At 39.3% G+C, this 17,313-nt stretch overlaps 1 protein-coding gene across 2 annotated transcripts in view; it reads left to right on the top strand.

The window, feature by feature from the left end:
* Positions 1–657: 657 nt before the first annotated feature.
* LOC129417324 (arf-GAP with SH3 domain, ANK repeat and PH domain-containing protein 2) overlaps positions 658–17,313 on the top strand; it is a 106,339-nt gene continuing 89,683 nt past the window's right edge. For both annotated transcript variants that reach the window (XM_073869631.1, XM_073869630.1), the window contains exon 1: positions 658–1,221. In XM_073869631.1, coding sequence (XP_073725732.1) covers positions 1,096–1,221 — 126 coding nt within the window. In that variant the 5' untranslated portion in view covers positions 658–1,095. The remainder of the gene's footprint in view (positions 1,222–17,313) is intronic.

The raw sequence follows: 17,313 nt of genomic DNA, 5'->3' as shown, positions 1-17,313 counted from the left end.
CCTTTTCATTTACAGAATGAGGAACAGCTGACATAATGAAATCATGAAGTGTCAGTAAGAATAACTTAAAAATGGCCTTTATTTGAATAAACAAAAACAGACTCACTGTAGTGCTTGAAATTTATGTATATTTCCCCCTGAAACAGGAAGTTAGGACGGGACATAAATCAAGGCTCCTCCCCCTTTTAAAATAGCTTTACCTCACAGGAATATGATGAGAAGCTGAAGTGCAAAATGATGTCATTAAAGTAATTTATCTGTATTAGAGGAGGTGAAAGACTATTCGTTTTGAATGCTTTTACCTTCCTTTATAGATATAAATACTAAAAGCAAAAAAAAAAAAAACAATTTTGGTTTCATGGTGACTTTAAAAATGTAAACATGCAATGCATAATACGATACATTTTAAGAATTAAATGTTCATTAAAAAAAAACCACAACTTTTCTTTAAAGATTTTTTTTGATAGCATCAAAAATACCTTGAATATCAATTTCTGTATTTACACGCACAATAAATTTCCCTTCTCCACCTTAAGAGAGGCGCTCACGATCCTAAAGGCAATCTACAGACAGACCACGCCCTACTCACATTCCGATTGGCTGTAGACTAGCTGCTCCTGTTCCTGATTGGTCACCGCTTTCCCATTGAATGTCCTCCACCTTTACTTTGTCAATTTCTGCGCCTTCATTGAATTGCGCTGCGAGAGCTCTTATCGATCCGCGCGCCCTGCAGCAATCTCAGCACGACAAGATACACTACTGTACCTTAACAAATGACAAACACATCATCTGATCGCTTTATCATCAAACGAGTGGACAGTATCTGCACTTAAACTGCATGAAGTGTGAACCAACACCGTGGGACAGAGATTTCCCGTCGTACAACCTGCACTTCTCCGTAGTTGGCTACTATTCGTATTAATTTCCAACTTCTCTTAATCCGCCGAGGACGAAACACAGCGATGTTCGGACTTCAGGACGCTCATCAGAGTTGCATTTCCTCATCTTATTGCTGAATTTCGACAGATAGGTGTACCGCAAACGGCAACTAGAAGGATTAAAACAGATTTGTGGTTTTTGCGAAAGGAAAATAAAATGCCGGATCAGATCACAGTGGCGGAGTTTGTGGCGGAGACTAATGAAGATTATAAATCGCCCACCGCCTCAAACTTCACCACCAAAATGACTCACTGCAGAAATACCGTAGCAGCACTCGAGGAGGTGAGATTTAAGTTTATTTAACCTGCTATTTTACGCGTGTTAAAAGCTTATTGTGTGGTTAGCAGACCACTGGAGTCAGCTATTGCCCCCCTTGGGTAACTTAAGTGAGTTATTGGGGAGCCAAATCCTCGCCCCTCTTTGTTGTTGCCTCACCCATTATCAGTCAAGTGTTGTATTGCATTGTCTCATCTTCTTGATGAAATACACAAAACTCTGAGGTAAAATATGTTTGCTCATTCATTGCACTTTAAGGTCAAATATGATGCTGTTATGGATAAACGGCACATTGAATAGAAAAATGTGAACGTATAATAGTATAATAGTCCTAAAATGGTGCTAGTAATAGTAATAGTTGACCAGCACCTGTTATGTGAAGGCACCTTACATTGAACCTATTGATTTACGTAGCATTAATTGTCCACCATCAGACCTTTAGATATGGTTCTTGTCTTTCATAATATGTAAGTGTAGCAGTCAAAAGTTGACAGTGTCTACAGTGTATATTATAAAAACATTTAGTAAATGATTAAAGCCTCGCCCTGGTGAGATATAAATAGCTTTTCCCAGCTCTGATAGGCTGTGCTGCTTTTGTGTTGTGCTGAATGGAGACAGCTTCCTGTGGGACCTCCATCATCACAGCTTCAGCTTATAGTCACCATAGATGCTGCAGCCTATATTACACTTGCTTTTGAATGTAAAGAATTAAATGAACAATAACATAGTGTGTTGAGATTTTGTTTTTTTGCAGTGATGTTGAAATGGTAGCTATATGATTATCTCTCACAGTATGTTGATAGCATGGTGCATTTATGCTGGGATGTACCCATGCAGTTTAGTCATACAATTTCTGTTAAAGAGCACCTATTATCCGATTCACGTTTGTTAAAGTTCCTTTGGTGTGTAAGTGTGTATTAGTACATGTTAACGATATGCAAAAGGTACATACCCCATAAGACGATGACGCGAGTTATCGTCTCCAATGTAAATCTCTTTTCTCGGACTACAACAAACACACGGATGTAGGCAACAGTTTACTTGCTGGGATTGGTGATGTCGAGAAGATGTCGAGAATTCCTCCCGCTTCGGCTATTCACGCATAGTTGGACGATTGAAATTTTGACTTCACTCGTTTCATACACCCGTGAAATTCTAGTCATTTGAGACATTCACACGGAAATCCGCGTCATGGGAGGGGCTTCTGAGACTCTGCTGAGACTCCGCCACTCTGCTCGTTTCCTGTAATCATGTCACTACTACAGCAAGGTCCTGTTTGGTTTACACGGCAATTACAAGTTCAGATTTTTTCAACTCGCGCCTTTTTGCGGCAACGCTCAATTTGTGTGGAACGCGCCATCTGCGCCATTCGTGCCGCGCTTACCTCGTGTACCACGCCGCAGGATGCCTAATCGCTTCTTTGCATTGACTTAACATGTAAATCACTTATGCTTGTCGCATCTACTGCGTCGGGTGTGAACCCTGCATTACAGCCTGAAAGTTAAAGGTCACGTTCTTCCTGAAACCATTTTTTAAACCATAGTTAGTGTGTTATTAAAAGCCTACAACGAACGGCCGGTTTGGACTACAGCCCTCTATTTCCTGCTTTAATGACGTCAGTAAAACAGTCAGTTGACTAAACTCCGCCCACATGAATAAGTCAGTCACCAGCTTTGGCTCAAACGGCTCTGCTAAGCTAAGCTGCTATCGAATCACAGCACACTAAACAAACTACGCAATCAGAACTTGTTACGTATTTCTGAAGGAGGGACTTCACATAACAAGGAAGACATCAGCCTGTTTTGAGGACAGTGAAAACAGCGCTATACAGATAAGTAAATTGTGTGAAAAATACCGCGTTTTTTTACACGTAAAACATGAACACATGTTATATTGCCCACTATAAACACAATCAAAGCTTCAAAATCACAGTAAAAATGAGGATAAACCACATGAACAGATTTTGTTTGCAGGGACCTTAAAAAAAATTAGTAGACATCTAAAATATTGAGACTAAATTAAATAGATTAACTAGATAAAATTTACCTGATGGGTAATAATGAACAATTTGATGTATTTGGTGATAATGTAGGTCTTAAATCTCTATTGTGTGTTTGTTTGCTTGGTTGAAGTAGGACATTAAACACATTGGTTAAGTGAATACTGTACTTTCAAGGTAATTCTGCCAATGGGTAACTGTGTACTGTCCTTGGAGGCACTCAGGAAGTCTACAGCTGAATGATTGTTTTTGGTTTTCCTCTTGCACGCTGTTTTTTTCACTCTTTAGGCTTTGTGGTCACTGCTTCAGGCACATAAATAGTGTTATCCTCCAATTTGAAGTTTTGTAGAATCATTGTAAGTTTGTGGTTTTGTGTTTAATTTTACACTGGATACCATCAAGGATTACTGTCAGAGCTAGCTTGTTGGTTTTGAGAGCAACTTTTTGCATCTCGGATGGGCTGCTCAGTTTTGTCTTATCACATTTAAAAATGCCTCTCTCAAGGGTCTTATTGTTCCAGCCACTTAAGAGACTAATTTACTTGAAGCTTTGACTGATAATCAAGGGGACAAGATAGAGGGACGTTTTGGAGAATGACGTTTTCCATTATTGCCATTTAAAGCAATTTAACGGATAACAATTTAGGATAGCAGTTGTAAAAATTGGCCCACTGGGGAAATTAAGCAAAGCAACAAAAATACTTGAATTGTTTCAATGGCACGGTGCGGAGCGTCCACGCTAGCCAAACGAACCATACTTAAACCTACACAGGTCAACCTACATTTGTCCAAACGAATCGTACTTTGAGTTTGAGGTCAAACCTCTTGTACGGTACGGTATGCGTAATGTGTGTACACCCAAACAGTACTCTTATGTAGACTGTTATTCCAATACATCTGCATTTTAGTGTTGCTGCTTTTTAGCATTACTAAATTGCATCCTCAAAGTACTGTGTGTTCACACCAGACGCGGTAGAGGCGGCAAAAACACGATATTCACGCGTAGTTGGCCGCTAGAACATTTTGAGTTGACTCGCTTCATTTGCGCGTGAAATTCTAGTCATTCAAGACATTCATGTGGAATTTTGTGTCATGGGAGGGGCTACTGTGACTTCACTTGCTTCCTGTAATCACGTTACTACTAGAGCAAGCTCCTGATTGGTTAACGTGGTGCGATTTTACGCTAAAGTTCAGATTTTTCAACTTGCGCATTTCCTGCGGCAATGCTCAATTTGCATCATTCGCGCAAAGATTCCCATCTGACGTGCCGTGCTAAACGCCTCATTCGCACCGCGAGACCTCCAGACGTGCGTAAACGCGTCTTTACATTGAAATCACTCGCGCTTGACGCCTCTACCGCAGCTGTTGTTAACGCAGCATTATGTCATCTTGCAAATGTGTGTTTTAAGACCATACAATTTTAGTGCACTCTTTCATGCACATTTTTTGCTTGGAAAACATATTGGTGCTTTTAGTTTAATTGTCTGTCCCTCTCATGGAGTGGCAGTTTGATGTTGATTTATGGAGGTCAGTTAAGGGCATTGTGTTCAAAATCAATAAGCATCAGTGCTTCATATGATCTCTGAATCATCTCTCCACCACAACACAGCCATAAAGACACGATGTATTGCTAGCTGCAAGGATGGATCTGAATGACAACACTGCCAGACATCCTATTTATAATGTGTTTTACTTTTGTAAGCCAAAAACATATTTGTTTTGTATTTTTAAAGCTAATAGTAGCCATTATTATACTAAGATAGATACATAGTACAGTTTAATTAGCATGTATTTATTCTAAGATGTCTGAAATATGTTCCCAAGACAAAAAACACTAGTTTTTCTGTCGCCAAGTTAAAAAATAGCTAGTCTTCATATCCCAGTTTATGTTTAGAAAGTGTTTTAAACACATATAAGGCCACAGTGCTTCCCACCCTTATGTGGCTTGATATATCTTGATATGCTTCCATTGAAATGTTAACAGTGTGTGTAGCCTGTTTCACACAGTGTGTTAATCCCATAAAATTGCCTTCAGTGCATTTTCCACAATCTGTGTATATCTAAATAGTGTAAAGGTTTAGAAAACTATATTTGCAAAACAGTGGTAAAGTACTTTTCTGTGCATTTGTCTAAATAACATGCTAGTGGGAATGAGTCATTTTACAATGTAGTTAAACTTCTCCGCGCTCCCTCAATTTTTTTTCACACAAAGCCGTAGTTCCCTGACAATCGGGGCATTTTCACGGCCGGCCGATATATCGGTCTATCACTAGGCCGTTTATTTTCGGTATATATTTTTGGTCATTTTTTCTTTCTGCCAAAACCAAGGTTCTCATTTTCGACCAAAAAGATCACTTTTTTAGGTGGCCAGTGTTGGTCTACTATGCCTGGTTAATATTACTAGCTGGTTAGGCTGGTTCTTGTTGCAGGTAGACCAGCGTGACCAGTGCATCCATATTGGGTGCTCAGAAAAACAGACCAAAAATACACTGGTATGTCCAGCTCATTTGGTCTAGGCTGTTGTAACAAGGTACATCCCAGATTACTTTAAAATCACTGAGTTCACAAGCAATTCAGATGAAACTAACAGCTTTCTGGTGGAACAGGTACAGTGTAGGGGTTTAGGCACCTAGGAATTAATATTAAAATCACAGATCATCATTACAGTCCTTAAAGTGTGTTTGTTTTGAACAAGCATAAATAAATAATAATCAGATTAGACAAGTTATAAAAATGCATGTAGATTATTAAGTAAATTGATGTAGTTGTTAGGGCTGGGCGATTAATCGAAAAATAACCGAAACCGAAATTCAGAACCTCTAACCGACATTATTTTATCATGTCGGTTATTTCGGTTTTTAATCCTGTTAATACTTTCCCTTTAAAAACAAACTGCTGCGTGTGATGTTCCGTAACTCCGCCCCGTCCTGTCAGTGGCACAGCGAAACATGGAGGAGAACTCAAACACTGTTTAACTGAGCAGCAGGATCATCTAGTGCCCAAAAGAAGCACAGTACTTTCTTTTAAGAAGTACTCGCGAATGTGCAGGCACCTATGACAAAAATACGGAATGCGCGATCGGGTTTTTACCGCACAGGCTCAGTTTAATCTACCGATGGGTCTCTAAGCAGCCCGGGTAATGTCATCACATCTCACTCACTCAAAACCGCGAAAAGACGCGTCCGCGTGAGTTTAATTAGACACTTCAGAGATGACGGAGAAAGAGAACGGGGGAACTTCTAGTCTACATTAACACCAAAAGCATTACAGATGAGAATTAATGTCTTAGACATCAGTGCCCAGTTAAGAAAAAATGGATTGAATACAAGAAACGTGTAAAGGATACAGTCCAAGTATGTATTTTGCCCTACTCATCTCATTACAATAATATTGCTATCTGGATACAACTTATTATGTATGTATCTTATGTCTATAATTAGTCATGGGGGTTGTATGATTCTTTGGTTCATAACTTCCCATTCTGAAAGTTTCATCAATTGTACATAATGACATGCAACATCTGCATAGAGTTAAGTCTATTAATATTTTTCAGTAATGCAGTTATTTTGGGAAAAATGTGAATAATTGCATTGCAGGCTGATTTAAGGTGTGCCCTAAACTTTCCAACCTTGTCAGTGAACTATGAGGCAAAAAATAATCGTTTATTAATCGTAACCGATGTCAAATGTTAGATTAACCGAGGTTTTGATTTTAGTTCAAATCGCCCAGCCCTAGTACTGCAATATAATTCTCTGGCAGTAACTTGTCAGTATCTTGGATCCACCTTGGAGTCACGATCATTTCCCGCCAAGTTGGATGTCTTTATCCTGCAGTGACTCGCACGGTAAAGGCCAAAGGTTCCGGAGTTCCCAATGACACGTTTGAAGAGTGAGTTTGAGGAAATCCCATTAATTGGGTGGAGCAGCGTGCATTGATCTGCTGGGGTTCAGAAGTGCACTGGCCTTTGTTTTGTTGAGTGTTAATGGGGGCAGGGAGGCCCTGGTCCGGGGGTTTGTCACAGATTACCAGGAACTACTCCCCTTTCAGTGCCATTGTTAACTGTCAAGCTTTACCTCTTCATTAATGAAGTTCCCGCATTGATTTGTTGCTGTGCCCTTTAAGGATGGTTGTCAGTTCCCCTGAGGTGTCTGATAATCGTATTACACTGTCGCTTTAACCAATGGCGAGCAGCTTTGTAAAAGATTTGATTGCCAGCTTTAGTGTAGGAATTAGTAATTTATAATATTTTATGTTTAAAATGTGTAGCTCATCATTATTCGCGCTGAATCTGAGATCATTCACCAGCAACCCTTACAGCGCATCATGTGCTCCTTATGATCTAAAATGCACATGCATAGATTCTAGAGAGAGAAATCACAGATAAATAACAAACTTCAGACGCTGTGGAAAAAAATACGTCACGTGTCTTTTTACGAGATATTTATGGTATTGTGTGTGAATGCACGCACAGATTCCGGTAAATCATTGGCAGTGTAAATGAACCAGAAATCGAGCGATCCCAGACAAATCCCAGATGCATTTCCAATGTATTTTCCGTAATCTCTGTGTGAAAAGGGCTTTGTTTGGGATTTGTTTGTGGGTCCTTTTGATCTTTGTGTCTATCTTTCATGTTTCTTCTTCACACTTAGTCTCACATTGATTAAATGGTTTTTTCATCTGCAGCTGTATATTCCTTATACTAAAAATCCATGATTCCTGAAATAAAGTGTCTTCAGGGAATTTTTATACTGTGCAAATGCCACCTGCAAGGCCACATTTGGACAGGCTCTCTAGAGCTCTGCAGCGCTGCTATTTTTACAGCAGCTGAATTTTTAATGCTGGCGGTGCTGATGCTGAAAGCTTGTGCAAAAAAAAAAAAATCCTGCAGAGTTTTTTAAAAATGGCTTGGCTTTTTGTGGTGATTCAATAATGTGAATGTGGTAAATCGTTTATTTTGCGTAATGTGGAGAATCGTGTTATGTGTGTCAAAATGATGCATTACTAACCTATTCTTATTAAATGTAAAAGTATTAGGGATGCTAAACAATTAATCGCGATTAATCGTTAGCAGAATAAAAGTTTTTGTTCAATCATATATGTGTGTGAACTAGGGTTGTGCCGATAGACGATAGTATCGTGTATCGATGATCTTCAGACATATCGCCAATGGCAGGCTTTCATGGCGATAGTCAAGACGATAGTTGGTGAATGGTTATTATTATTATTATTATTATCATCATAGTTTTATATTAACACCCACAATGCATGCTTTTCCTCACATGAGGGTTTGTGTGCTTCACTTTACGTGGAGAGCTTGTAAAGAGAGAATTCCTTCTTGCACGTACCTGCACTTAATGCGCGCGTCTTGGTCTCCTTCTACCACTAAATCCAGCGCGCCGCGTCATGAGCAGCTGCGCTTCTCTCTGTCTCACGTGCACGCGCTCTCGTGTCTGTCCGAAGTCTAAACATAAACTAAAGTAGTAATCCTTATGTATTTGTTCAGTTTAATGCGTTTCATGCGAGCTGAGGCAAACTTTACTTTTTGTTTAAAATATGACCCGCTGCATATTAGCGCCTCACTCTCGCTTACGTGCAGAAAGCTGCGCTCTGTCCGAAGTCAGATCACTAGGTATTAATCCTGTTTATGATATGCATTTCAAGGAGTTGTAGCACGTTCCTCGTGTTTAATATATGATTGTGTTTAAAATATGATCGCGTTCCGCTGGACCGATGCGTTTAAAAAGGCACCTCATGAGAGCACCACTGCTTGACACGTGTAGTCTTCTGCAACAGCACTAAACCAATGCATTGAATTGTTTGTATGTGCGCGCACATGTGTGTGCGTGCGCAGATGCATGTTTTTACAGTTATTAAGTAATCATAGGGTTTTAATGACGCGCTCGCATTAATGGCATCAGTTGCGGTCATGAAGGTGTTGCTCTTGTTCTTTTTTTGTCCACCAATCAAGGGACTTGTTATAATGAGTAAAAAATTAACAAATAAAAAAATTAGTAAACTACTGCTCCGCCCCCCGATACTATCGTGTATCGCCGATCTCACAGGCTGACGATAGGACGATCTGAAAATAGGGCATATCGCCCAACACTAGTGTGAACTGTGTATAATAAATTTGTATAAATAAATGTACACACATGCATGTATATGTTTTAGAAATGTTTACATGTGTATATACATTTGTATATTTATGTATAATTTATATTATATATAAATATAAATACGTAATATATACATTTTTTTTCTTAAAATTATACATGAATGTGGTCATATTTATATATATACATATTTATTATACACAGTTTACACACATATGTGATGTAAACAAAAACTTTTATTCTGCTAACGATTAATCGCGATTAATTGTTTAGCATCCCTAGCCGATACCGATAACTCTTTATATTTGGGGGCCGGTAACCTATATATATATATATATATATATATATATATATATATATTTATCGGCCTATATATATATAGGCCGATAAATATTCATATTATTTTCACAATGAAAAACTCCCAGACCGCGGACATCTTGTCTTTGCGCTAGATTAGCATAGTCTTCTTAAGCCCGCAACACGTGTCATCTTTGTGCTATGTCACAGAAAGCACCAATCAAAACTTCACATGGCCAGCAATGAGCAAGTGAAGTGGTTCAACAAACCAAAATAATCCATCATTTATCGGCCTAATTTTGCTATCAGACCGATAACCGATAATATTAAAAATAAGCAGTTATCGGCCGATAACGATATGTCGGCCGATATATTGTGCATCCCTAGTAAGTATTTAATTTTTCACATTATTAACCAGGGTTTCCCACAGAAAATGTGTTAGTTAAGCGAGTGGGCTGGGGGTGTGTGGCAATCAAAGGGGCGGGGGGCGTACCTGTTATGATGAAAATAAAAAAATATTTAGATTTAAAACACTCAAGTAAAAACTTGACAGAAACTATGACAGAAAATGAACACATACTAGATTATTAATGAATTAAATGTTTTTAACAGATACTTCTAATTGGAATAGCTGCGTGATGAAGTAGGCTAAAGGGTTAATAAACACAAACTGAAGCAGATGGTGTAGAACGTCTGGCGAATGATGATAGATAGCGCAAAGATTGTAGAAACTAGGGATGCACCGATAGGATTTTTTTGGGCCGATACTGATTTAGACAGACAACTTCTGCCCGATACCGATATTAAACACTTGTATACAATACTATACAGTTGGTCTATTAGCTAGTTTATTTCTGCATCAAATTATTTTTACTGAACATGGATTTGAATTAACATTCAACTGACCAACATAATAAGAGAGGCACAAATTAAGCTAAAACAAATATAATAAGACAGCATGACAACCTTCAAAGGTGGTTTTTGCTATTCAGCATTTATTTTATTAACAACATTAACTCATTTTTTACATATAGTGGATTTATTTATGCAGTTAATTAATAAACAATCGGTATCGGCCTTTCTCGGGCTATTGCCGATATGCCGATGGTTTCAAATTCATCAAAAATCGGCCAATAAATATCGGCGGCCAAAACATCGGTGCATCACTAGTAGAAACTGATTATTTCCCACTATTAATTACATTATCTTAAAGGAGTGTAACTACTGTAGCATGTTAATAATGCACATAAATAACGTGAGCAAGAGCGCTCAACAATTATATCTAATCAACAGGCACATGCAACCTAGCTAGTACGTTGCTTAAACAACAAAATCATCAGCTAACTTACTTTAAATTTGCAAGAACTATAGACTAATACAATAACTGGCTTAAATAAACCCAAAACATAAGTCCACTTACAGTTCTCACGCACATGCGTTTTATCAACTGGCTACCCTCCAGACAGTGACGGACCATTTCAGCCGTGTGGCACGCGTGATTCTCCGAGATCTATCAACTGGCTAGTTATCCTCCAGACAGTGACGGACCACGTCTTTCTCTCATTTGGCCATGTGGCGCGCGTGCTGCTCGTGGTGTGAAGCCCGTCCAAGCTATTCTCCAAGATGCACTTGACGTCTTTTGTGCAACAATTTTTTTTTTTTTTGGACGAAGTTAAGGCGGTAGGGTTTCCCAGCTTTGGCGGGCCGCCGAACTGAAAAGTGCTGTGGGGAAACTCTGACGCTTTTGCCCCGTGTGAATGTACCGTAAGTCTATAAATCCCAACCACTCTGAAGCGGCACCAAACGGCAATGGAAATCCACACCGAGCCACAGTAGAGCGAGGCAAGCTGAGCCGTGTGGTACCGAGCTGCATGGAACCACACAGTGGAAAGCGACATGAAGGGCCACATCTAGTCCCTGGGATATGGAGTGGGTGAAAACTGTTTCTTTAAAAGAGTTTTCAAACACATTTGGTCTTCATTTCCTCACTTTTTAAACCTTCATCGGTCTCCTGGAGTTTACACACTCTCCCTAGCAGTCTTTCAAATTAAAAAGCAGATGTTAAAACGGAAGCCAGTGTCTGTCCTTATGTGCACCGCCTTAAGTTCACTTAAAGTTAAGTTAAAGTTATATTTAAAAAAAATAACCCCTGGTTTCACAGACAAGACTTAAGGCTAGTCCTAGACTAAAACACATGTTTGAGCTGTATCAACTGAAAATAACTTGCACTCCTCAACATGCACACCAGTCTCAACATTTAGACCATCAGTAACATCGTTTTCTAACATGTTTATAAATGGTGATTAAACATCCAAATTTAACTAAGGCCTAGTCCTGGCTTTAGCCTTGTCTGTGAAACCAGGCCTATATTTTAACTTCAACTATTTCACAGGTGTTTTGCCTGAAAAAAAATGGGGCCTTGCTGTTTACAGCTGACCATAGGTTTTATGGTCAGACCAATACGTCTGGTAACACTGTCATGCGCTCGACCCTGAAAGACATGAAATAGAGGATTCTCTTTGAAGTGGTCAGTGCAGAGCAAAAGGTCTTCCTGTTTGACAAGTGCTGCCACTAAAGTCAAATGGACTGATCTACTGATGAGCTTTCAAGGACAGGAAACAACAGACTTATGTTTGCTACTCATCATCACAGATTTCTCATGCTTATTTTGTAAATTTATTTTGTTCTTATTGATTATTTACTGAAATCTGACTATTGCATGTTTAAATATTTCAAAGTTTCTCAAAAGGACTTTGACCCAGCTATGTAGTGACAGTAGCTGCATTTACATGGACATTTGTAATCGGTTTAAATGTTCAATCTGAATAAAAATGCTCCATGTAAACACCTCAATCGGATTAAAGAGAGCCAAGCCGATTAAAAACCTAATCCGCTTGAGAGGGGTGGTTTATACCTTTTGTAATCTACTCAAAAGTACTTGTAAACACTTGATTGGAAAGATAACTGAAACTGCGATGCTCTGCGCATGTGCAATCTTCTTCTTCTTTTCTTTTTAAGTGGCGGTTGGCAAACCCACTGTAAGGTGCATTTCCGCCACCTATAGGACTGGAGTGTGGAGCATATGCACAAGTGCAATGACGTAGAATTGGCGTAATGACGTGCGACAGAAATAACTTGAGATTGTTTTGTTGAAGAAAGTCACATGAAGTGATTGTCTTGGCAATCTTAAAATGTTCCTATTCTCCTTCCAATCCCCTGTAAAGTGATACGACACAGCGCTGTCCGGTCAGTCTATGATTTCTACTCGGATCCACAAACACGTGTGTTTAGACTCGCCTCCGCGGACGATCTCTGCAGCACCGTACGCGTAGCAAGTGATCCCACCTGATCCCGCTGTGCGACCCACTAGTAGGATTCTTTGACTAATGGCGCTTTCCCAGTGCATAGTACCCTACGGTTTGGTTTGGGTCAGGTCGGGTCAGCTCACCTCACTTTGGCTTGGTTAGCTTTTCCATCGAGTTTAGTAACACTTCGGAGTGGGAGGGATTATAGGCGTGTCTTTATATTTGCACTGCCTACTGTTGTCACATCATGTGAGAGCTTTGTTGAACATTCCCATACATTAATTTATTTTTTCAGCCACAAAATTAAAATTGATCACCACAAGTAGATGTTGGAAACAAAGATTAAAAAAAAAAAACTGTGATGCACACAGGATCTCTTGATGCGCAGAACATCAAATTTTGAATAAAGGAACCAAACACATGACTGGCTACATACATGTTGGGACAAACTTTGCATCGAGCGCCCAAAAAAAGAAGTCACCGGCCGCCACTGATCACTACCTCTGTCTCGCATGACAGTTTCTGTACAAACACCGGTGGCGTTAGTCGACATGCTCAGCTGAGCCTCATTTAAGTTGCGTTTAAGCATATATGCAAGCATAAACTGCAAGTCTGGAAAAAAACTGGTATGGTGTTCCTGATTCACAACCTGTGGATTTTTTCATTGCTAAAAGGGAGTTTGGGAACTTACAGCAAAGCGCAGATGACAACAGGTGTACTCGAGACATCGCAAGCTGGCATAAAGGTAAAGCTAATCTTTATAGCTGTGACGCTGGTAGTGAAGATTCTCTCAGACCAATCAGTCATCTACAGTGTTTTTGCATCATGTTTTGGTATCAATTCGTGTCGCTTGGAACCCCGACCGAGGTGGTACTAAAAAAAGTATTGGGTACTGCATCCAGTGGAAAAGCTCCCAAAAGTAAGCTGACCCAAACCGTGGGGTACTATGCAATGGAAAACGCCATAAATGGTTTTTTGACGAACCAAAAATGGTTCTTCTATGGCATCACCTTTTAAGCAGAAGAACCTTTAAAGAAACTTTATTTTTAAAAGTGTCAGTGTGTTGTGCTTTTTCCTTTTGTTTTTCTGTCACACACACACTGTTGAGTTGAACTGCCAGGGAAAGTTTTGTTTTCCTTCATGGGCAATTAGTCCATTAGTAATGTTTTTATACAGGGATGTCACACTCAATTCTGTGTGTGGGTGTTTGGGAGAGTGTTTAACCCTTTTGGCTCTGTAGTTACCTCTGTTTTTAAGGAGCACTTAAAAGCAGTCTTGAGGGATAAGGTGTTTGTTAAGGTTGTTTGTATGACACTGGTTGCTTAGGGCAGTCCCATGACACTACAAGAGGAGAATCTTCATAAAAGGTTAGCGTTAATAGAGCGTATTATTTAGCCTTGTGAAATCACTCGAGTGAAGGCCGTAGTGTTTTTTTTATAGTGTATTAACCTAATTTTTTTTATTTATAAAAAGGCACAAGGCAAAGACTTTTTGCACCGTTATCAAAATTACAGTTTTCATGTTTCCATTGTGCATGTTTTTCTATTCCTAATCTGCAAAGACTATAAATATTTAAAGTATGATGCAGCTGCAGTGGTATTACTATGAATGGGGAATATGCAAGACTTTGGCAAGCGTTTTCTTTTGTATGTTGTTTAACTTGTTTTATTGTGACCTTAACGATTATAAAGATATTGGTCTTCCTATGCCAAGTAGATAGAAAAAGCTGCAGGATAGCTTACAAATTTTTTGGCTAAGTGACATGTTTTTCCTTAAAGTGCCCATATTATGACTGCTTTTCCACAAGTTATATAGGTGTATGAGTTCCATAAAGCATGTTTCAAAAGTTGTTTGCTCGAAATAGCCTGTAGGAAAAGATTGTTACCCATCTCTAGTAGCGTTGGTTTCAGTGCATTTCAGATTGTGCCGTTTTGAGCTGCCATTAAATATTTATGAGCTGCTGCTCTTTTGATCACGCCCCACTAGTAACGTCATGTGCCCGTGCGCATGCTCAGTGGTATCGTGAGCAGTACAGACCATACTGTTATTATTTTTATATATTATTATTAACGGTTTGTATTGCAAAAAACTATCACTAATAAGTACACTCCAGGAGAAGAAACTCATGACACAATGATTCGAGAGTAAATTGTGATGTAGCAGTCTCAACAATACACTCGTTTTCCCTGGACAATACTAACATATTCCCGTTATAAAACATTTTCAAACGCATTATTTTCACAAATGGCAGAAATTTAGACCTGGCGGGGGATGTATACTGCTTGTGGGCAGCTTGCTAATTGCTAGAAGCTAGCGGGAGGTCCGGACCGTAAAGTTATAAGAGACTCGGGGGTACGTTGGCCTTGTCAGAAAAGCCGGATCGGTAAGGCCCGGTCTCGGTTAGTTTGGCAAAACACTTTTAGTTTGGCAAAGCACTATTACTTAGTTCAAAGCCGGATCGGTAAGGCCCGGTCTCGGTTAGTTTGGCAAAGCACTATTACTTAGTTCATGTAGAATTGTGAAATAAAGCCGTTAAATATTTTTTTTTAATTTTCCAAACCACGCTGTATAGCCTGCAAAAAATATCTATATAGACTGTCTACAAACAATAACATATACATTTAAAAGGTATAATTCACGGCATTAGCATCAATGTATGATCTCTGTTTTGAGATACAGATGCTCTAGCACCATAAATGTAGTATTTTTGTGACAGAAGATGACAACATGCAAAATATAACGTGACGACTTACCTTTTGTGTTGATATAAAGATCGCGAATTGAATCAAGTCTGTTTCAGATGTGTGAATAATCCATGAAAGTCCAATAAAATCCAATGACCATTTTTGTCCACAAATGCGTATAATCCGTGAAATATAGATACATAGTCTGTTGTTTACATCAGATTTCACATGAACGTCTTATCGCCTACAATCTGAGGACTCTTTGCGTCGTAACACACTGTATATAAGATTACTCCGGGTTCCAATAAACACGCATTTAAACTTTGTTTTTAAAAGTAGGCGGGAGTATAATCCATAATATCCAAATTGCACTGTTATTTCCGTGAGACATGATAACAGCATAGAGGTATCAGCGAAGTGACTGCTCTGTGCTCTCTCTAGCTCCCTGGTGGGTGGAGACCTGCGAGTGGGGTAGTGGGCGGGAAAATTAAAACGAAATGTGACGAAACGGCTAGTTACGTCACAACGGAGCTGAGTTTGAACTCAAGGCAGAGGACATTCAGAAACCTGTATCTCACTCAAAACAGCATGGATGGATTTTTTTCCAAGTTTGTATGCGTGTGGAAGCATCAGAGACACAAAATAACACCCCAAAACCCAGAAAAAGTGAGTTTTTCATAATATGGGCACTTTAAAAGTGACTTTAACCACTTTATCAGCCTACATGGCTCCAACAGGAAGTAGATGCTACACTCATGTGTTTTTAAATGTGTTGTAGCTTTTATTTTCTGCATTCCCATAGCCGAAATTAAATTCCCGCATGCACTTTTTACGGCTGCCCTCCTTACCTGCCTTATGGATCATCCTTGACCAGTTTACACAAAAACTCTTTTATTTTTAAATCAATTTCCTTGTGATGTTTTAACAACCCACAATGAAACTGAAGTTTAGTTTTATTTTCCTCATCTGGCTGACAGGAAATGTGGTTAAGAATGAGCTCCACTCCTTTGGGGATAGTGCTGAGGCCGACACAAATATTAAAAAGACTGCTGCTGTTTTAGGACACTGTGGCATTAAAGGCTTTTATCCCACACCCCCTGTGCTTTAAGCCTGTATTGTGTGTGTGTGTGAAAGCAAATTGTGTCCCAGCTAGTAGACTCTTGCTGTGATACCAATCGGTCTTATGAACTAGACAAGGTGTATTGTCAAAGCATTAGAGAGAAGAGAGACACCGTAGCAATCAGATTAATGGACCCCGCTCTCCACAATCCACCACACAGGCACTCAAACACCCCCAGTTTGTGCCCCCAGAACAGAGGCCCCTACTGTTCCTATATCTGCATGCAGCTTTAAAAAAACGTCTGTGCGTACAGCTCTTTGAAATTCTTGTTTTGATGCCACATGCAGCGTCAGCAAACCATATTTAACATTTTAAGAGTAATGTTGATGGATGTCAGTTTCTGCTATGCACAAACACTGGGGTCAAGCAACAGTAGCTGCTTGGAAACACATTTCGCATAAACTCACACATATCGCAAAAAAGTTTTTACGTTCGGGTGAGGTGGTTTTTCGAAATAGAAATATATTGCAAAACTGTGATGGAAGCATGTTTTTTTTACATTTACAGGTCACCTGGTGTGCGTAAAAGTCACATAATCATTCTTTAAAAATGGCACCGTGTGTTTGGTTTGAGGACAAGAC

Source organism: Misgurnus anguillicaudatus, chromosome 7 (assembly GCF_027580225.2).
Source record: "Misgurnus anguillicaudatus chromosome 7, ASM2758022v2, whole genome shotgun sequence".
In the NCBI taxonomy this organism is placed as follows: domain Eukaryota; kingdom Metazoa; phylum Chordata; class Actinopteri; order Cypriniformes; family Cobitidae; genus Misgurnus; species Misgurnus anguillicaudatus.
Note: the sequence above shows the minus strand (reverse complement) of the source record. Positions and strands in the feature narration are given on the sequence as shown.